At 41.9% G+C, this 22,485-nt stretch overlaps 1 protein-coding gene and 1 non-coding gene across 4 annotated transcripts in view; both read left to right on the plus strand.

Moving 5' to 3' along the window:
* Positions 1 to 52: 52 nt before the first annotated feature.
* The window catches only part of mxi1 (max interactor 1, dimerization protein), a 37,003-nt gene continuing 14,570 nt past the window's right edge, over positions 53 to 22,485 (plus strand). For 2 of the 3 annotated variants that reach the window (XM_068321894.1, XM_068321895.1), the window contains exons 1-3: positions 53 to 362; positions 2,547 to 2,646; positions 10,267 to 10,296. In XM_068321894.1, the coding sequence (XP_068177995.1) occupies positions 137 to 362; positions 2,547 to 2,646; positions 10,267 to 10,296 (356 nt within the window). In that variant the 5' untranslated portion in view covers positions 53 to 136. Of the gene's footprint in view, positions 363 to 1,835; positions 2,293 to 2,546; positions 2,647 to 10,266; positions 10,297 to 22,485 lie in introns of those variants that run through there. The other variant, XM_068321896.1, reaches the window with a different exon arrangement.
* Positions 18,199 to 18,305, plus strand: LOC137600871 (U6 spliceosomal RNA). The gene has a single exon (XR_011036999.1). It is a non-coding gene; the product is annotated as a U6 spliceosomal RNA (small nuclear RNA).

The following is a 22,485-nucleotide window of genomic DNA, read 5'->3' on the forward strand; positions in this document are numbered from 1 at the left end:
GACACTGGCCACTGCTCTAAATCTACTCAACCTGCAATCAAAGGAAGAAGAAAAGGATCCATCAACTCAGAGGTTGCTTGCAGCTTCTTTACTTCGCGATTAACACGTCGACCGTGAGACTACACTTGCAGGAAAAATGGCCAAAAGTGAACCGGACAGAAGTCTGAAAACCGAAGAGTTCTTTTTTGACACCGATGCATCTCTCTTTGATGGGCGACATCTTCAAATGTCTAGTTATGACTTCAATAATGTCTTCAACTCCAGAGACTCACACATGGATCAGATCAACACTTTTCTAAAAAATGTGCAAGTTTTACTGGAGGCTGCTAGATTTCTCGAAAGCGCCGACAGGAAGGACGGAAGTGAGTTTATTTGTGCTGCGTCTGATCCATGTTATTTGCGTCTGAAACAGGACTTCATTATCAACAGACTCAGACAACAAAGGGCTGAGTTCATTCAACTGAGCACCGCCGGCTTATGAAAGCACAGCCCGTGTCTGCACCAGGCTAGCTGGAGTGAGATAATCATTACAGGTTTAGGATATTTTATATTCTTATGTAAAGCCAATACTTTCTGGACGGTATTTTGCGTGCATTATGAAGATGTAAATGTGTGTCTCTTTCCTTCTACTCAACTTTCGAGCCATGCCTCTTGTCATCTAGTGAAGAGATTCAGAGATTGCAGATTCGCAAACAACAAATAAATATTTAATAGAACATAGGCACAGAACACAACTGAGTGGTTGGTCTAAAGTTTTTAAACGTTTTGTCGGTGTGATCTTGCTAAATTATTGTAAACAGCCTGTAGAAATTATGGACATAGTGTTGACTGCAGAAAACTTGTTCTTTGAACTTGCAAATTTGACTTATATTTATTTCAATTACTTTTTTTTTAAAAATAGTGTAAGAAATGGCTTCATTACAATTATTGATCATGTCGTTTGTTACCGGTAATACATTAAAATATAATCTCTTCATAAGTGATTCCGTCCGTCAAAGTTTTTTTTTTTTTTGCAGAAAAGTAGATTATATGCAGTGTATGAGCTATGCAAACGTACGATGAGTGATATCAGCTATTGCAATATAACGTGGTCATTTTGCATATACAGATACAGTAGCAGCATTTTAGCTCCCCTCTTGAATGTTTGCTTCCTGCTATTTGTGGGTGTGTCCCTCTGGTTTCCACATGGCACAAGACTCTTCTGTGGTTGGTCAGGCTCTCCTTCAACTCTCGACGTACGAGAAAGGTGTGAACAAACCAAACGCCCGGGCGATATTGTCGTCATGTGTTGCTGGGCCGGGTTTAGGCCTGTATGTACACGCCCCGGTACCGTTGCATCATGGGAATTGTAGGTCTTTTTTTGAAACGATCTACAGGACAGTACATTGGAGAAAACACTCCTCAGTTTTTGTTTAGTCAGGCATGTATTAGATAAATTGTTGTTTGAGTCAGTGAAAAAGTAAAAAATTGGATGATTCCGGTCAGTAAAACGTGCTAGCAATCTGTGAATTGAAAATAATTGTTTTACAATAACATTATTTACTCAAACATAATTTTTTCTTCATTTTAATCAGCGGTGATAATAACTACACTTATAGCAAACGCTTCATTGAATGTAAAGTATTTAGTTGTATTTAGTTGAATTGTGCATTCTACCATGTACACGTTTTAATTAAATACAGGAAGAAAATCAATTTCTACTGTATTGCTTTACCTTCAGATAAAGGCAGCTGTTAAGAATGCAATGTAATACTCTATCTCCCATGATGCACCGCGTCTCGACCGGCCTCTTCTTTAGAGTCCCGCCCCAGCAGCTAGGTAAACAAACAGGGCAGGAGAGGAAACGAGTCGAGCAGTGGCAACTATACGCGCTTTGCTGACCCTATACTGCCTTGGGGAGATTTTATATAATTTGTATTGATTTTTACATATAAAGAGAAATACTGCCGTGTTTCCTACAAACTTTTGATACACTGATTTTAAGATTTCATGACAAAGATTGGCTTTGACTTACTAGTATAGAAACAGGATTTTCCCCTGTCATTTCGACAAAGGCTGCAGATGAGGCAGCGAAGACGTTTGACAAGGCAAAAACTTGGTGTTTTTATGTCTTATTTAGTGTAGTCATATCCGACGTAATTTATTCCCTGTATTTAAAAGCTAACGGTTTTGTTAAAATAAAGCATAGCTAAGGCAAACGTCTGCAGCCTAGGAAAAGAATGACGGAGGTTCCGCTCTTAAATATCCAGCGGTTATTGGAAGCTGCAGAATATCTAGAAAGGAGAGAAAGAGGTGAATATAAGTAAAATATTATTAATTGTTAATCAATTTACAGTCCTTGTTCATGCAGATTTAGTAATGACATTTGGTAATAGATTTTAAAAAAAAGAATAAACATCAGCAAATGTCATCTACCTACTTTTGGAGATTATAAACCTCTTACGGACAGATAAGATTTATTGTAAGGATTTTTTTTTTTTTTTTTTTTACTTTTTGAGAATCAAACCTGGCTACAAACAGTTAACTACATATTTCAATCTTAACAGAGTGTGAACACGGATATGCTTCAACATTTGGGTCAGATCTGAACTCAAACTACCATAGGCAAAGAAGATTCCGAAATAAGTTCAGCAGTAACCACAACAGGTAAGTCTATGTTTCTGCTGATAGATGCCCATAATTTGGACCGTTCTTAACATGTTGCAGTCATGATGGTATGATGAATGCCAATGCTATATTGTAGCCTTTGGTAAAAACAGTTGTAAGCAGCATTAACATGGTCCAGAAATTATATACTCCATCTAAAAGGATTTTTTTTACACATGTACACTGGACCATATAAGACCTTAGACACTGCTGCTTTGCTTGTTGGGGGAGGGGTCAGCACCAGCTGCACTGCTAGCTTTTAATCAGCTGACTGTCAAACTGCAGTGGCTGAGTTTGGGAATCCGAGTTAAACTGACATCTGAAACAAGTCCTATATATTTTTTGGGCATTTCCTTTACACTTTTCTAATTGGGGCGGCAGTGGCTCAGCGGTAGAGCAGATGTCTCATAGACAGATCGCCCCAGCCAACGGTGGATCAAATCCCACTCCCGCCATCATGTCACCAGGAGTGTGAGCTGACGGTGGGAGGTGTCAGCTCACCTACCAGCCACTGCCGAGGCGCCCTTGAGCAAGGCGCCTACAAGCTGCTCAATTTGGGGCGCGTTCCAAAGCCGCTGCCCGTCACTCTGCCTCCCAATGTGTGTGTAGTTTGATGTGAATATATTAACTGCATGCTTACAGGCCCCCTTGTGTGCGGTGTTCAGGGGCCCTGTATACTGTCAAATAACCTGAGTGACCATGTAATTTCCTCTTGCGGGGATCTATAAAGTATACTTCTTCTTCTAATTACCTACAGACAGCTGACACAGCTTTGCACCCACAGACAGCTGACACATTTTCAAATTAGTTCATTTTAGTGCTAGTCATATTTACTTTCTGTGATAAGAAATACATTCTACACTTCTTTAGGTGGTATAGTTTACTTTTTTAGGCGGGACAGTTTTAGGCGGGATAGTTTGGAAGCTAAAAAAGGAAGAGTGTTGCATGACTTTTAGTATGGAGTTAAGACAGGCTCTGGGTGGTCAGGAGGTGCTTCCAGATGACTGGACAACTACAGCTAATGTGATCAGGGAGACAGGTAGGAGAGTACTTGGTGTGTCATCTGGAAGGAAAGTAGACAAGGAGACTTGGTGGTGGAATGAGGAGGTACAGGAGTGTATACAGAGAAAGAGGTTCAGTAAGAAGAAGTGGGACACTGAGAGGACTGAAGAGAGTAGACAGGAGTACAGGGAGATGCAGGTGACGGTAGAGGTAGCAAAGGCCAAACAAGAAGCTTATGATGACTTGTATGGTAGGTTGGACAGTAAGGAGGGAGAGACTGATCTGTACAGGTTGGCAAGACAGAGAGACAGAGATGGGAAGGACGTGCTCCAGGTTAGGGTGATTAAGGATAGGGATTGAAGTCTATTGACAGGTGCCAGTAGTGTGATGGGAAGATGGAAAGAGTACTTTGAAGAGTTGATGAATGAGGAAAATGAGAGAGAACAAAGACTAGAAGAGGTGACTGCTGTGGACCAGGAAGTAGCAAAGATTTGTCAGGATGAAGTGAGGAGGGCATTGAAGTTGATGAAGAGTGGAAAGGCAGTCGGTCCTGATGATATACCTGTGAACGAATGGAAGTGTCAAGAAGAGGTGGCAGAGTTTCTGGCTGAAGCCAGTTCAACAGGATCTTAGATTGTGAGAGGATGCCTATGGAATGGAGGAGAAGTGTGTTGGTGCCCATTTTTAAGAACAAGGGAGATGTGCAGAGTTGTGGCAACTACAGAGGAATAAAGCTGATGAGCCATACAATGAAGTTATGGGAAAGAGTAGCTGAAGCTAGACTAAGGGTAGAAGTGAACATTTGTGAGCAGCAGTATGGTTTCATGCCAAAAAAGAGGACTACAGATAAAGTATTTGCTTTGAGGATGTTGATAGAGAAGTACAGAGAAGGCCAGAGGGAGCTGCATTGTGTTTTTGTAGATCTGGAGAAAGCTTATGACAGGATGCTCAGAGAGGAACTGTGGTATTGTATGAGGAAGTCTGGAGTGGCAGAGAAGTATGTTAGAGCGGTGCAGGACATGTATGAGGTCTGTAAGACAGAGGTGAGGTGTGCTGTGGAGGTGGGACTGCATCAGGGATCAGCTCTGAGCCCCTTCTTGTTCGCTATGGTGATGGACAGGCTGACAGACGAGGTTAGACAGGAATCGCCATGGACTATGATGTTTGCAGATGACATTGAGATCTCTAGTGAGAGCAGGGAACAGGTGGAGAAGCTAGAGAGGTGCAGGTTTGTCATGGAAAGGAGAGGAATGAAGGTTAGCCGCAGTAAGACAGAGTACATGTGTGTGAATGAGAGGGATCCAAATGGAAGAGTGAGGTTACAGGGAGAAGAGATCAAGAAGATGGAGGATTTTATGTGCTTAGGATCAACAGTCCAGAGCAATGGAGAGTGTGGAAAAGAGGTGAAGAAGTGTGTACAGGATGGAACCGATGTAGAAAAATGCCAGGTGTGATGTGTGATAGAAGAGTTTCAGCTAAAATGAAAGGAAAGGTGTACAAAACTGTGGTGAGACCAGCAATGTTGTTTGGCCTTGAGACAGTGTCACTGAGGAAAAGACAGGAGACAGAGCTGGAGGTAGCAGAGATGAAGATGCTGAGGTTCTCTTTGGGAGTGACCAGGAAGGATAGGATCAGGAATGAGTACCTCAGAGGGACAGCACATGTTAGAGGTTTTGGAGATAAAGTCAGAGAGGCCAGACTGAGATGGTTTGGAGATGTCCGGAGGAGAGATAGTGAATATATTGGTAGACGGATTCTGAGTTTTGAACTGCCAGGCAGGAGACCTAGGGGAAGACCAAAATAGAGGTTTATGGATGTAGTGAAAGAGGACATGAAGGTAGTTGGTGTGAGGGAAGAGGATGCAGAAGACAGGGTATGATGGAGGCAATTGATTCACTGTAGCGACTCCTGAAGGGTAACGCTGAAAGAAGAAGATGCTGAATGTAAAGGTATTTGCTAAGCTAAGAATGATGTTTGATTCTGCTGTCTACAGAAACATGCTTACAAGTCACTCAGTAAAATCAAAGTATCTAAAGCATCACACTATGTTTCTGACTTGCATTACGATAAAGATCTGATATTCCTACCAGAATTTAACTCCTTTTTAACCAGCTAAATGTAATTTATTTTTAATAAATTTTTTAATTTCCCCACTGTGGGACAATAAAGGTTTTTATTATTATTATTATTATTATTATTATTATTATTATTATTATTATTATTATTATTATTATTATTATTATTGTCCACAGAGATGCAACTTTTTAAAAACGCATCGAAAATGATTCGCGTCCACACGACAGCATTTTTAAAAAATCTCCGTCCACACGTGAACGCACCAGTGTGTTTTCGAAGACGGCTATAAGCATGCCAAACCATGTGGTGGCAGTATTGAGTCAAATTTTATCCAATAGGAATCCTCCGTGTTTTGTTGTCACAACACACGGGCCCATAAATATGATGTCACAGCAGTTTTCGTGACAGGCAAGACGTCAGCTTTTTTAAGAAGTCCCGGGGATATGCCGTCCAGACAACAACGCAGACTCAGCGTTTTTTTAAAAATCCACCTCGGCCAGCATTTTTAAAAAGTTGCATTTTCGTTCCGGATATCTGAGTTGTCGTGTGGACGGAAGGCGTAAACGCAACAGAAAAGTTGCGTTTTCAAAAAATCCGTCATCGTGTGGACAGGTCCTAAGCAACATTATTTTTGACCTGCTCACAATAGCAATTTCCATAGAAGGAAAGACCTCAGTTCTCAGATGGAGAGGACAAAAAAATTAAGAACTTCACTACATTTACATCTTCTGGTTAACAAAAAGAGATGAGGATTTCATTATTAATCTTGACATATGGTAAGTTAATATTTGTCATTCATTCGTGTTCATACCTTGCCTATAACTGTGCTGAAGATAATCACAGCATCTTTTGTTACAGAAACTCTAAAATTGAAACCTATTGTGAAATTCTCATCTTAAAAGAGGGATAATTGTAAGGAAAATGTTAAAACGTGGTTTTTGGTTCAGCAGTAGCCTATTCCAGCTGCAGCCACCTTCTTTGTGGTCAGTTGAGGCTTAAAGTGATGGGCTTATCTAAGTCTGTCGTCTCTTGCCTACTGTTTATAGAATGGTTGCCTTATCTCCTTGACCCACTCTGTGCACACTCACATGAATGCATGATCACAGAAGGAAGTCTTCTGCAGTTGTTTATGTGGCCTACAGCTGAGTTTGTAATCTGTCCGTGCAGATACCTGTTTTGGGATGCAGGCAGATCGGTTTTTGATGATGACAGTCAATGACAAAGGAAACATACTGATTTCTATGAGAGATTATATAAAGGTATGATGTACTAGCGGGAGCGGGATGTCGCCTCACAACGTGGTGGGTCCGGGTTCGAATCCCTCTCTGTACGGAGCTCGCATGTTCTCCCTGTGTCTGTGTGGGTTCTCTCCGGGTTCTCCGGCTTCCTCCCACCTCCAAAAAAAGCATGCGCTTCAGGTTGATTGGCCGGTCCCAAATTCCCTGTAGGAGCGAATGTGTGTGTGCTTGTTTGTATGTCTTTGTGTGTGGCTCCGCGGTGCACTGGCGTCGTGCCCGGAGTGTCCCCCGCCTCACGCCCTGTGCCAGCTGGGATAGGCTCCAGCTCCCTGTGACCCGCTACGGCGGATACAGCGGCAGAAAGTGAATGAATGAATGTACTAGCGGGAACCCGTTTAAATGGCACAATAAAACAATAATATCAGACTTCATACCAAACAAATGAAAACAAATGTATTGGTATTATAAACCAAGCGCACCCATGATAGAGTTCTCCCACCAGCAGGCTGCGCACCCCAGTCTGACCCAGAACTGGCGTTGGCGTCTTTGGCGAGGAACATGAATTAATTAATTAAATAAGTAAAGATATAAACTTTATGACTCAGAGAAAAAGAAACAGACGTAATAAATATCCAACTGTCTAGCATGTTTATCAACGCATCTTCAACATGAAGCTGTTAGCGGGGCGGCAGTGGCTCAGCGGTAGAGCAGATGTCTTGAAGACGGATCGCCCGATCGATTCCCGCTCCCGCCACGGACATCCCTTGGAGTGTGAGCTGACAGTGGGAGGTGTCAGCTCACCTCCCAGCCACTGCCGAGGCGCCCTTGAGCAAGGCGCCATCCCCACCACAAGCTGCTTATTGGGGCGCGACCTCCGAGCGCGACCCGTCAGTCTTCCTCCCTGGACTAACTGCATGATGACAGGCCCCTAGTGTGCTGTGTGTTTCAGGGGCCTTGTTCACAACACTGTGTGTGATGTGCTGTATATTAACAGAAATGCATGTACTAAAAAGAGTGTAAAGTGAATTATCCCCTCTGGGGATCAATAAAGTCTGGATTATTATTATTATTATTATACGTCAGAAAATAGCCGGTTTTAACTCTGTCTATTCTGTGTGTACATGTAGACACGGGTCACACACACTAACATCACAGCGGTTTTAGTCACAGGGAGACGACCCCCGGGTAGAAAAAGTTGTGGTTACAGCGTCCACACAATAATGCCGACCCTAGGTTTACAAAAAACGTAATTTTGGCCAGCGTTTTCGTCCCGGATGTCTGCATTGTCGTGTGGATGAAAGGCGTAATCGCAACTAAAAGCCTTGCTCCCCGATGCCTTACGCCATATTGTTCACGTGATTCCTTCTGGCAGATGCACCATGATTGGCTGGGCAGGTTAGTGGGTGGAGTTAAAATGTGACACCTTGATGTTTTCAAGTGATCTTATTCAAAAATATAAGTGGGGAAATGTTATGGTGTGTGATTATTGAGGACTTGGTTAGGGGCTGATCTTGATATCTGATTCATTTTCAGAGTAGTATATGACAAGTGTCATTAGCGTTATTCTACTTTCACTTTAGTTTTGGTATTCTCTTCGCAAAATAGTTAAAAGTAGTGACAAGATTATCACGTGAATTTCAGCAACAAAGACAATGCAAGCATGATTACAGCTGGTAATTACCAATTATATATTCCAAAGTGTTCAAATTCTTTTAGCTAACTAAGTGTGTGTGGCTTTAACTACAGTGGTCACCTTATATAGGTTGAGTATGTATTTACAGATCCTTGCAGAAAAAAGGCCTTGTGTCGTGCATGACTGACCGACCGACCTGGGCCTGCATCTAGCTGGTGATAAGTTGAAGGTCGGGTTTCGTGCGAGTCACAGCCAGTTTTAAACATCAATGCGGATGTTCATCTGTCAGTCTTGATCTCATTTGAGTTTTCAAGAGTTTCATGGGTGTAAAAGTTTGCAGATATACGTGCTACCAAAAACTGTGGACGTTGCGTGTTTTTTTAATGTTAGGTTGCGTGTTGTTTGGGAAGTTGGCATAGAAGTCAATGAGGCTGTCCGGCTTGAATGTGTCTTTCAGAACATCACAGTTCTGTAACTTGGTCAAGTCAAACTTATCAGAAGGCTGGGCTTCATCGATATTGGCAACAAAGGATTTCTGGAAAAGACAGATTTCTTTTGAATTAGCATGTAGTTCATGGAATCACACACCGAACTCTGCCTTCAGCCTTTTAAGTACTTCCACACACCTTTCAGCTTGGAATGGGACCGCTGGGTTCTCTGCAGAGAGGTTTTGGGTAGCAGGGAGATGAATGAAGTTGTGCTTTTTCACTTTGTCCAAAACCAGTGCTAGTTTCGCCTCAAATGCTTTTATGTGGAAATACATATCACAAACGACTTTCCCCTGGCCTTGTAGCTGGAAGTTAAGGCTGTTCAGCACCTCTGTCACGTCTGTTGAAAATAAAAGGTGTGTTTTCCATTCTGGATTGATCAGCTTTGGAAACGTTTTGTCAGGGGGTATTTTTCTGGTACTATTTATGCCAAATGTGGACGCGAGCCACATCCGGGCCTTAGTTTGGGGACCACTGCTCTAACGTGACCCCTTTACTCAGGAGAAATGTTTGCTCCTTATTACATTATAACCTTAACAAATAACCTCACATCAGATGTAGATTTTTATGCAGATTTTTAGTTGAATTATTTTTATGATATGAAATTGCATTTTTTACAAAAAACAATTATTATTAAACCATTTATTGTGAAATAGTGATTATTTCTTATAATATATTAAAATATTTAACTTTTTTTTATACATATGCCTCAGGACAGGTTGCCTCCACACCCAATTTGTGTAGATAGAAATGTCTTTCAACAAGAAAATGGAGTGGCTCTTAGTTTGTTGACATACAAAGAGACTCTTGGGAACCAGCTATGTCACTTTTCGTTATTAATACAACCCTGAATCCAAATTTATGCATCCACTGGGTATGTGCCTGTGCTTGTTTTGCTCAGAAGGATATGCGTTGGCATGCATGCGCATTATGAACTTTACTGAGTGTAAATGGCGACAAGATCACACATACCCCCTGCCAGAGTTGTGGTGAGCCTTACTGAGGAAGAGCTGTGTAATGTCACTGGAAGTGCATAGGTATCACAATGATTATTAGTACAAAGGCTCCAGTGCATTTGGCAATGAGTTGTCCTTGTTTGAAATGAATTTGTGTCATCTCAAATTAAATTTGACAAAAGCCTACATTTCTCTTCATTTCAAATCTTGTGTTTCTGTCATTGCAGATCCACGCATAACGAACTGGAGAAAAACAGGTGAGAATATATTCTATATTCATTTCTTCCTAGAATCAAAGCACTCAAACACAGAAATACATCCACAGCCTTGACAAGTGAACAATTCCATCTTGTCCTACTTTCCTTTTGCCCAACAATGTTTGATCTCTCTTCATTGAGCACTTCCCTTTATTTTCAGTTGCGTCATCTACCCCATCTTTCTGTCCCTTTCTGGCTTGCACACACTCGGCACATATTTAGAATTATGCAACTGTTTGGCTGCTGGACCAAGGGTGTTGATGTACACGTGCAGGCAACTGTGCATGTTGATTGACTGTGCTTAAGTCAAATAAAGTTTAGTTCTCCTTTAGTGCTTTAGTGTTCCTTTCAGTTGCTGTCTATCAAAACCATGTGTGTGAAATGAGTTATAGCCACAAAGGACATTTCTACAAAGGAAGAAATGTGAAGCATTTGGGGATTATTATGGTTAACCACACTATCATCTGAAAAGAACAGAGACCGGTGTCTCGGATACCCCAATCATTTTGAGTTTACCACCAACAAAATGTGAAGCTGTTTTTGCCCTGTCTCTAAAATTCAGGTTTACTTTGACACCATAATTGAGTGGTCAGACTTGTATGATTTTTGACCTCCATTTTGTTATATCTGAATGTGTCAGTATAATGAAGAAGGGGAAAGGCTGGATCCATTTAGTATACTACTTCAACCTGTTTTCCCACCATTCTTCCTAACAGTCTCTTCTGAAAGGATGGGAACTTTGTAAGTAGAGGCGTGCAGCAAGTTAAATATAGACAAGAGTGGATGTGTCATCTTGGCGCTCATATGTGATGCTACACAAGGCCAGCTGGATGGTTCACTGACTTTGGCAGATTTTTGCACCCATGCAGGGTAGATTCTTTCTCAGTGTCCACCCACACAAATCCTTTTTGAGGAAAAAAAAGACCATAGAATGAAAGCTATTTTTTAAACCTCTACACATTCTTGGAGCCACACCATTGAGTAATATGGATGTTACCTATGGCCATTTGGACAAACAGTCATCTCTGCCAATCAGAGCTGATAAGTGTAAATCTGGTAGACAGCAAGACAGAAGAAATCGTAGTTTGGTCAAGATGGTGGTATACCACTGAATTATTACCACTGCAGTTATAAAACATCAAAGAGAAAATTTCATGAAGGGAAATGAAACCCAAATCATAATTTAACAGAATCACCCAAATCTAAGCTCACTACCCTCTCTTTTGTACATTTGACACCACTGATGTGAGATATGATGTACAACCTCTGCTGTCTCTTCCTCTCACCACATTTGTGTTCATTTTAAAGCTAAACAATTGGAGTGTGATTGTTGTTTAGCAGTTGACCAAGGCAAGTCTAATTTAAATTTCCTCTGTACACTATACTGTGTCAGACATAGTTCAACTAAATGTGTCTGGTTTACGCCATTATTGTGTGACAGTCAAGCCTGAATGGGGCTATTTTTCAAGACTTATCAACCTTGTTTATCAGCTGTTTGTGAGATGATTTGCCTTGCATGGCTACCGCAGCTCTTGACAACATCTGTAACGGCAAAAACCACAGGATGCGAATAAAAATGGAAAAGAGGAGAAAGAAATGTATTTGAGATCCTCACATTGTGCAGCAAAACCAGGTAATGTGCTTTGGTCATGGACCTCCTAACAGCCCTACTCTACTTCCTTATGTCACTCCTAAATTACTTTGTCCAATTAGGGTTTAACAGTAAATAACCTTGCATGCCCAATCATTGCTATTCTACCTTAAATAATTTAACAGCCTCTGCTTATTAGTCCTTTTTTAAAAAGGATGCCAATAATAAATTCCCCAGCTTTTTTTGTGTCAGGTGACCCTTGTTTGTTTTGGTATTATACAATTTATGACTATGGTATTCCATTGTTCAAAGTATAATTTCTTGTCCAGCTGTTTTTCTCATCTATTTTGGTCTACTACTCTTCATGGGTGGTACAACTGGCTTTTGCTGCTTCACGCTTGCTCACGGGGGTTCAGTTGGTTTCCTTTCTCCTGACTCTGTAAAGTGCTTCGAGGTGGCTCTGGTGTGATTCAGATCTTTTATAAATAAACTTGACTTGACTTTTACCTGCTAATATAAATCTGTGTGAACTTATCACTTATCATTTATGTCTTCCTTTACTGCAGCATATTCATGTGATTTATCAAGCTCAGTTTTATATACACAAATTATTTTCCCGCAGTACTCAGGCAGCAAAAACAGTAGTATCCTTTTTGCTTGACATTTCATGAAGAGGGTCCGGCAATCACCTTTCAGTGTGTGCTTGTAGAATATTTAAAAGGTTTAGTCTTGGTATTTTGATACAAATGTCTGTTGTTCTTGACATGTATTTGAGGTCTGCCTACCTGATATGTTTTAGTACAGAAAGTCCTGAAAATACGAACGTCTGACTTACAAACGTTAGTAGATACCAACAACCGTGTGCCGTCATGTCCGACTACCGTACTTCCCCCTTTTGCCACAATCCCCGCCAAGCAGCACTGCTCTGTATGCACATCTCCAACACTCATCTCCCTGTCTTGTTCTTACATGTCTGTGAGCATTTCAGCATGTCAGGCTTAGTATAGGCTTGGATGCTTTACCGTTTATCAAGGCTGATGAAGCAAAGGCTAGTGGTATTGGCAAAAAGCCCTTCCTTTGCGCTAAAGCAGCGGTCTCCAACCACCCGGTGCCAGGTCGCGGGCCATTAGGTACCCAGCGGCACAGAACGTTTGAATCTTTCTTTTTTTATTGATTATCAGTCTATAGATGTTTTATTTTGAAAAGTGACGTCTGTGTGGAATGATGCACAGACAAATGCATGCGTCTGTGTGTCTTGGTAGATCTCAGTCACGTGATAGCTTACCAGCCATTACCCCAAAATTAAGCGCCTACAACTGTGCCAGTGTTCTGGATTAAAATCAGGGCAGAATAACCGGAGATCACCCAAAAAGCATTGAAAACCCTGCTTCCATTTCCAACCTCCTATCTTTGTGAAGCGGGATTTTCTGCAGTGACCACAAACGAAACCAAACTACGGAGTAGACCGGATGTCTGGAACACATTTCCGGTGTCATTGTCTCCCATTGCCCCGAGGTGGAACTGGCTCGTTGCAGAGAAACAAGATTATGGCTCCCACTAATTCTCATTATTATTATTATTATTATTATTTCATTAACTTGTTCACCCTTTTATGTAGAAATGATGTATTTCTCCTACGTTGAATGTACTGATTGTAAGTCGTTATATTTCAAAATAAACCTCATCTGCCCAGTCACTTGAATCAAGTTTTTTAATATAATTAACTCTTATAATTATTTCGTTTACAGAATGTTGAGTATCAATTTATGAAAAAAGGTTGTTTATTGTTTGTTGATGTCTGCATGTAACGTAAGACCACTGTGGTGTTTTATTATTAGACTGCAGCCGTCCTGGCATCGTTAATGATTATCGAGCAAATGAAGGCCTGTTCGTGAAAATATTGCCTTAGATTAAACTGGTCAGTGGTGCAAAGAAGGTTGGGGACCGCTGTTCTAAAGGTAAGTTACATTATGGTGCTGCAGTACTGTACAGTGGATCATCAACAGCTGACTCTGGCTGCTGACGTAGGATGCCCTTTTAAAAAAATGGTCAAGAGTTCCTTGAAGCATCTTCTCCTCAAAGAGCCGTATTATAGCTGATGTGTATATGTAAGCCTTATTTATTTATTTTGCTTTTACTCTGATTCTATGTGCTTTTGTTCATACCTTATTGGATGCTGCACCTTTCGCAGTTGTAAGGATTTGATAATCTTTTAATTTTGTTTAAATTTTTTAATTCACATTTAATTTTAATCATCTGCCAGAAACCTAGGTGATTAAAGTTGGTAATCAGATGTCTGATCAGAGCAGAGGAGAATGGTGGTTGGAGGAACATAGATTGAAATTGAATAAATAATCTACAAACAATTTATCTTGTGACCAAGCTTTCGGTACATTTTTGTTCGTAGTTTAAGGAATACTTGTATATAAAACTGCAAATTGAGATCACCACACAATTTGTGACAATCCTTAGATTGGTGAACTTGTTTTGCACGTTTGCCTGACATAGTTTATGTCTCTAGCTGCAAAGCATGTCCCATTACTGTATATACTGTAGGCAGACTTTTGAGCTTCCATCCCTAAATTCAAACAAGATTCCCTATTTGATGTAATTCTTGTAACATAACATATCTCTTTTGGAACTGAAGCCCCATGTACTTCCATTCTCTCATACCAGTGGTCCATGAACTAAATGTTTGTGCCTAGGGGTTTGATGGCAGTCGAACATGAATAAGCTTGGCTACATTTTCTCTGGCTGTTCTGATGTTCCCTAAATAAAGCCAAATATATTTCACAGTCTTTCAGTTCCCAGTGAGTGTTATCTATTCTCAGGCTTTGCTGCAGGGCCTAAACCTATGACCATTTTTTCCGGTGTGATGACTTAAAAACTTTTCTTGGTTCAGAAAAGCAGCTTAAGAGGCTTGATCTTTGGTCTGGTGAGCCCAGATAGAGCATGCTCACACGTGCTGGGCTCATACCCCTACCCACATAGGCCATCAGGTCAACTGGAATGTTTTTCTTTTAATTTAAAAAAAAAAAAAGGTTTTTGATAAGCTCGAATGACTTTTACTTCACTAACGATGGTGTCGGAGGATGAGAGAAAAAAACTGGCGGGCTGATGGGATCAACTGAGAGATAAGTTACATATACCTAACTAAGGAAAGCCCCAAGCAGCATGCAAGCTTCTCCTATAACTCTTACTGTGTCAGAATGAGCACAGTGTACAGCCTTGTTTTTACCAGGGCCATGTTGGTGTGTAGCTCATGAGTTGAGTAGGCTAGCAACACACTGTATCTGCTTAAGAGCAAAAGATTAAGTTTGAGTTTAATTAGTGTAAAAACAGACTGATTTGCCAACTTACTGAGAGACAATTCTGAGAAGAAAAATTGCATGTGACAAAAGCATGCTATATAATGAAAAAGGTGGTATTAGAAGCACTCTAAAGCTGAATCTTGCAGTGACAAGAATGTGGTAATGGTTTGTATGACTGTTGATTTTCGGATGGTAGAAGACAGCGCAGTATAAAGGTACCTTACGTTTTGAATCACATTCTCAGAATCTCTCCCCGCATAGGTGTTCTGAAGACAGTTGTTAAAAAATCTCACCCAGAGGAACAAATGTCAGCACTTGAAAGCTTATGAATTTCTCAATCTCATCTCTCTCTTCTGACCCCTAACACGTTATCCTGGCGTCTTCTTGTTGTGCCCTTATCTTGCAAAAATGCATCTAGTCAGCAGACTTTGGAAGGACACGGTTACCAAACAGAACAAATCCGGATGGCGATATGGGCCTACTCAGCAGAATAAAAACCAGCCTACCTGGGTTTGTTTTTCTATTTGAATGGCTGGAGCAAATGGTCTTCAATATCGTAGCATGTTCAAGCTGTACTACAGCGTTTTGCAAAGTGTTGAGTTCCCCCTGATATGTTGCCATCAACAGAATTGTGTTGGGCTTACTCATTAGAATGTTAGAGGTTGTAGTTAATTAATCGCCCAGGAAGGAATGCTCCTGATTTGCTTCCTCCTTCTTGGAGAAGCTTCTCACATTAACAGCAATTTTTACATTATGTTAGCTAACTTAAAGAGAGAATGAGACAAAGAAAAGCTTCTCTTTTTTACCTCCACCCTTACTTAACCCATACTGGGAGAGAGGTGTGTGGGTACTGCACAAAGACTTAGGCAAAACCAGACTTCTTCTAAGTATGTCTACTATATTTAGCCTTACATCTAGTGAAAAGGGGGGAAACACTTCCATCTAACCAATCATGGGGGTTAGCAAGTTAGTGAGTTAATCAAAATGAGCATATCTGGGCATACAAATGTATTTTTGTATCCAATATTGATGTAGATTATTTGGATTAAACTGCCATCACAGCCCCCATTGGATATATAAGAAATATGTCCACATCCGCAAAGAGAATGTTGTTTGGAGAGCAACACCCTCTCCTCTTCCAAGTACAACCTTACCACCTCCTTCAGGCAGCATCTAATAACTGGCCATTTCTCCGTGGCTTTACACAAGGCACAGTTTTATTTAATACAAAATCTGTGACCTTGCCTATAAGGCTACACAGGAAAAAAAAAGGAGAATTGTGTGTGTTCGTGTCTGTGTTACAGTACAGTACAGTTATTAAATCCAAGTATAAGATGCTCACCATTTCAAGGTCACTATCTGTGCCCGTTAAATTTATTCTGTCTCACTTGTCTCCTTTGGTTTTTTTCTCTTTTCCATCTCTTGTTAGTGAAGTAGATTAAAAATCAGTATGCACGTGTGAACTAATCTGCATGTGTTTGGTATGGGCTTAAAGCCTTGGAGTCCCTGTGCCCTGCTGTACAGCCACCACACCCCTTCTCACTCTGTACTTCAATCAACTCGTGACTGTTTGTACATGTACAGGTTTGAGCATGTGTTTGTGTATTTAGTGGCTGCATGAACTGGGCATATTTCTGAATTATTTTTTCACACCTTCCCTTTCAAGCGCACTCACTCTATCCCCTCTCTTTGCATTTTTGCATGTCTGTCTTCCATCCTTTTTAGTGTTGCTGTGCATTGTGATGGCTTCAGCAGATTTAGCGTGACAACAGCATTGGTCTGTATTATTATTAAATATATTTCGCTTTATTTACCACTTGGTTCAGCTAAACAGTTAGAATAGCTTCCTGTAAGTCCAAATTGAGCTCATTTGAATTTTAAAGCTACCAGTCTAAAGTGTGGTTTTAGCCCGGAATGTTTAAGTGTTTTAACTGCAGCCTTGACCGCCTATCAGTATGAGAATCCCTGCTCTACACAGACTGAAACTCCTTTTGGAATTGAGGTCACAACTGCCTGATTGTACAGAAGCATCAAAGTCCTTTTCCCACCCAGATCCAGCCATGCCTGTTCATCCCTTCCACAATTCCTCCTGCAGTCTTTTCAGAATATTGGTCGCTTTTTAGCATGGCTCGCAGTGTTAGTTTTTTTTAATTACTGTACTTTAAAAAGACACATATATGTGTTAGAGATGAGTGGTAATTCAGCAAATTGTCATTTCATTCATATATTATAAAATGTTGTTTAATTGAGTCAATAATTGAGCAGTTAGTGTATGTGCCACAGGAAATCACACTGTTCAAAGATGGTGGCAACAGAATATATGCTGTTTGGTTTTTAATCTTACAGTTTTAGGAATTGAACTTTTGCATTCATTTTACACTTGATGAATACAAAATGTGAAGCATGTAAGTGCTGCAAATGTGATCTTGTAGTTTTGACTTAACATGTTACATTGATATGAGAATTTACTGTGAAACAAATGACTAGACTTATGTAGTTTTTGCATCGGTAGACACAGTGGAACTATTGACAGACTGCTCTGTTTGACCCATGGCTAGTTTCTGGGCAGATTACACAGACTCATTCCACCCCCACTCTCAGTATCTTTGACCCTCTCTATCTCATTCTGAGTCTCTGATTCCATCCCATCTGCCTGTGTTCCATGAAGGAGATGAGGGAACCATTCGTTTGTCCAAAAGAGAAAGCCTCCTGTTGCTGTAGCGCAACGATTAGTTTTGTGTTGTGTGTGTAGAAATGGTATACATCAACAATGGGCAATATCTGCACAATATCTTACGTATTTGTTCCAGTAAAAATCACAAGTCATTTACAGCTCGTTATCTTTTGGCATTCTAACTTATTGTCCATTAATTGTTGATGCTACTGTAGCACAAGCTACACTAATTGCTAAACATGGATTAATAACAGGATTATCCATGAAATCAAAAATTAATAAAACGGTTTGCAGAAATAAAGGCGACTTAGAATTAGCACTTTGCCATATTACTTTGCAAATACATATACTAAAAAATTGAAACGATACAGAAAAGATTGCATGGCCTCTGCACAAGGATAACACGCAAATATGTGAAGTATTCCAATAAGCTTGGGCTTGGGAGTGGAGGGTGGTGAATTCAATACCAACATGTACTTAAAAGGAAGCGCACTGAGCCCCCTCCTCTTCACTCTGCTAACCCATGACTGTACACCGACTTCCAGCTCCAACCTCTTCATCAAGTTTGCAGATGACACGACTGTAGTGGGTCTCATCAACAACAATGATGAGACAGCCTACACAAATGAGGTGAGCTGCCTGGCTATGTTGTGGAAGGAGAACAATCTCCATCTGAATGTGGAGAAGAAGAAAGTGATTGTTGTGGACACGCACTCAGCATGCTCCACTAGCCATCGATGGTGCTGCAATGGAAAGGGTCAGCGGCACCAAGTTCCTGGGTGTGCACATCTCCGAGGACCTGTCCTGGGACCGCAACACTGCATCGCTGGCCAAAAAAGCCCAACAGCGCCTCTACTTCCTCCTCAACCTGAGGAGAGCGAGAGCCCAACCCCCCGTCATGCTCACCATCTACAGAGGCGTCATTGAGAGCATCTTACCCAGCTGCATTACCGTGTGGTACTGCGCCTGCACCGTTTCCTGCCGTAAGACCCTACAGCGCATTGTGAGAGCAGCTGAAAAGATCACTGGTGCCTCTCTCCCTTCTTATAGACATTTACAACATCCGCCTTACCCGCAAAGCTATCAGCATTGCAGGTGATTCCACCCACCCCTCTCACAGCCTTTTCAGCCTGTTGCCATCAGGTAGGAGACTGCAGTCTGCGGGCCAGAGCCAGCAGGCTCAAGGACAGTTTCTTTCACCAGGATGCTCAATTCCCTCCCTGCTCTGCCCCCTGCCGTAGCCTTAAACTCTACCGTCACACTGTCCTGCCCTCTCCCCAGCACCTGACTACTTATCTCTCTCTCCCCCCATCAACACACGTCACTTCCCCTACGGGATTAAGGAGTGTATAGTGATGTTTACCATCCCTTGTGTTTCGTCTAATACTTCGTGCTGTACTGTCTGATGTACTGTCTGTGTTGTACTGCCTGTTTTCCTGCCTGTGTTGTCCTGCCTTTGTTGTCCTGCCTGTGTTGTCCTGCCTGTGTTGTCCTGCCTGTGTTGTCCTGCCTGTGTTGTCCTGCCTGTGTTGCCCTGCCTGTGTTGTCCTGCCTGTGTTGTCCTGCCTGTGTTGTCCTGCCTGTATTGTCCTGCCTGTGTTGTACTACCTGTGTTGTACTACCTGCGTTGTACTGCCTGTTTACCGTGGGTCAGAGAGGACTGCAATTTCATCTGTACTGTATGTCGTGCATATATGGTACATTTGACAATAAAGCTGACTTTGACTTATAAAGTTTGGAGTATGATCATACAGTGGAAGGTGCCACTTCACCTGTTAGTTCACCTCTTGAGCACTATGCATCATAAATTGTGTAAACCATGAGGATTAACACAGGGTAACACAATGGTTAATATATGATTATAAAAGCAACAACAACAAAATACTATGTCCTTTCACAAAGAAACATAGTATTGTGCTGACATTGCTCAATGAGGCACAGTACCAGGGAGCTGCCCGCTGTTCTACCTCTCTGCTTGCCTGCTGTGTGTGTGTGTGTGTGTGTGTGTGTGTGTGTGTGTGTGTGTGTGTGTGTGTGTGTGTGTGTGTGTGTGTGTGTGTGTGGGACTCGAACGCGGGTCCGCCATGTTGTGAGGCGCCAGCACTAACCACTGCGCCACCACTGCCGCCCTAATAAAGTATTTGATTGTCATTATTTATTATTAGGGTGGTGCAGTGGGTAGCGATGTCGCCGTACAGCTAGGCAGTTCTGGGTACCGCGCCCCGATCTGTGTGGAGTTTGCATGTTCTCCCCGTGTCTGCTTGGGTTCTCTCTGGGTTTTCCGGCTTCCTCCCATCTCCAAAAACATGCGGTTGAGGTAAATTGGCTGGCTTCAAGGTGTCCGTAGGTGTGAGTGTGCGTGGCTGTCTGTGTCAGTGTGTGGTTCCACGGTGCACTGGTGTCGTGCCCAGAGTTTGCACCGCCTCACGCCCTAAGCCATCTGGGATAGGCTCCGGCCACCTGCGACCCACTACAGCGGATGAAGCAGTAAGAAGATGTATGTATGTATGTATGTATGTATGTATTATTACTGTAATCCATACCAATTTAGATCATTTCCATCTGCACTTTTAATTTCCTAACAGTCAACATGGTAAGTGGAGGTTACCTTTGTTCAAAAAAAACAACAGTTATGTGCCATTGTGAGCATCGGTAAACAAACTTCTGACCATGGCTGTGCAACTCAACAGCAGTCATGTGAAAGCGAGGTGATGATGTCCTTGTCTATAAAAGAGAGGACATCACAGGAGTATAAAAAGTTGGGAATCTTTGAAGATGCATGTAACAAAAACAACAGCCATGCTCTTTGTGTTAAACCACTAAGTCAGCAAATATAGCTGGTCAGGAAACAGAACTGTTTGTTTCCTTTAGCTTGAAGGTTGCTTTTAATACAGTACAAATGCTCAACTCTATAATTTACACTCCAGGTTCAGCTATCAGCTGATATCAGCTGATATTGTGTGTATGCAATAAGCCACACAGTTTTTACTGTCAGCTGACTCACAGTAAAAATATCTCTGTGATTACTGTAGAAATAACAAAAATAAGAGAGAAATAAGTAGTAACAAGGTTTCAAAAATAAAACCAAACGAGGCCAGCAGTGTGCATGGTGGCACATGCATGTGGCGCAAGTGCATTACATCAACGGGGGCAGTAGCAGGCATTGACAGAGGGCGCTCATTAACATTTAATGGCCAGCCCATGCAAGCGGATCGTTCTCTGGGGAGCTAATTTCAGTCATTTCCAACAGCTGAAATTAAGGACGACGGATCGGCTTGGAGCAATAAACTTCTGGTTCAGGATCGCTGCTCATGTGGTTGACCAGTCGGCGCGTAGAGCGGCGATAACGTATTTTTATCCTTATTTTAACTGTAGTGATCCCTGTAGGGCACATATGTCATAGTCAAGGCCCACGGGGCGAGATCTGGCCCATGGCAAATTATGTATGAACTGTCGAATGATTTTTAATTACTATTAGAACCAGCCCGCAGGCCACATCATCCTCCTGGTGTTTTGCACGCACCAAACTACATTCCCCACGATGGAACGGTAGCAGAAGTCACTGCAGCACAGCAAGCGGGCTTTGCGCTTCAATGTTTATCAGTAGGGATTCACGTTGGCGTAGTGGGTAGCACTGTTGCTGCACAGCAAGGCGGTTTCGGATTGGCGTCTCGCTCTGTGCGGAGTTTGCATGTTCTTTCCGTATCTGCATGGGTGCTTTCCGGGTTCTTCTGCTTCCTCCCACCTCCAAAAACTTGGGCTTCAGGTTAATTAACCGGTCCCAAATTGACCGTAGGAATGAGTGTGTGCGTGGTTGTCTGTGTCTCTGTGTGGCTCCGCGATGCACTAGCCCAGAGTTTCCCCCGCCTCACACCCTAAGCCTGCTGGGATAGGTTCCAGCTTCCTGTGACCTGCGACAATGGATGAAGCGATCATGACGATGGATGGATGTTTATCAGCAGTCAAAGCGGAGGTTGAATTTAGCCACTCCCCTCCTCAAAACTGGCTAAAAGGAAGGTGGATGCTGAGAGCGGGGCGTTTCAAGCCAGCTGGGAGTCAGAATTTTTGTTCAGAGAGGTAAAAGGTGAACCTGTGTGTCTTCTGCTAAGTTTGCACGATTCATCCCCGCCACAATGCCCCAGCTGTGCATCAAAGCTGCTCAGACGCTTTCTACGTTTTGTAGCACCTGTGTGAATAGTTATTCTCTCTAATGAAGCTGAACAAAACATCACACAGGAGCCTGTCTGACTGTTCAAAACCTTCCCTCCATCCTGAGGGTTTCCTCAGCTCAGAGCCTGATCCCTGAATGAACCCTGACCCTGGACATTCATGAACTTGTGCAAAAGATGAGACACCATCAAATATTAGGGTCAGCCTCAGAAAAGTGAGCATCACAGAGCAGTAACGTATTTTTAGTTTTAAATTCAGTTAAATTTTTAAATTTGTTTCTACAAGACATGATGTCTGTTTGAAGGAAGCTTTGTTTTGTCTGTGTGCCATAGAGTTTTGTATTTTATTCATATTTATTTCAGTTGAATGGACTCAGGGAAAATTGCAGATAAGAGCCATGAGAAAGGATACAACTGATTTGATTTTTTTTTTTATTTTGCTAT

Source organism: Antennarius striatus, chromosome 8 (genome assembly GCF_040054535.1).
Source record: "Antennarius striatus isolate MH-2024 chromosome 8, ASM4005453v1, whole genome shotgun sequence".
NCBI lineage: Eukaryota > Metazoa > Chordata > Actinopteri > Lophiiformes > Antennariidae > Antennarius > Antennarius striatus.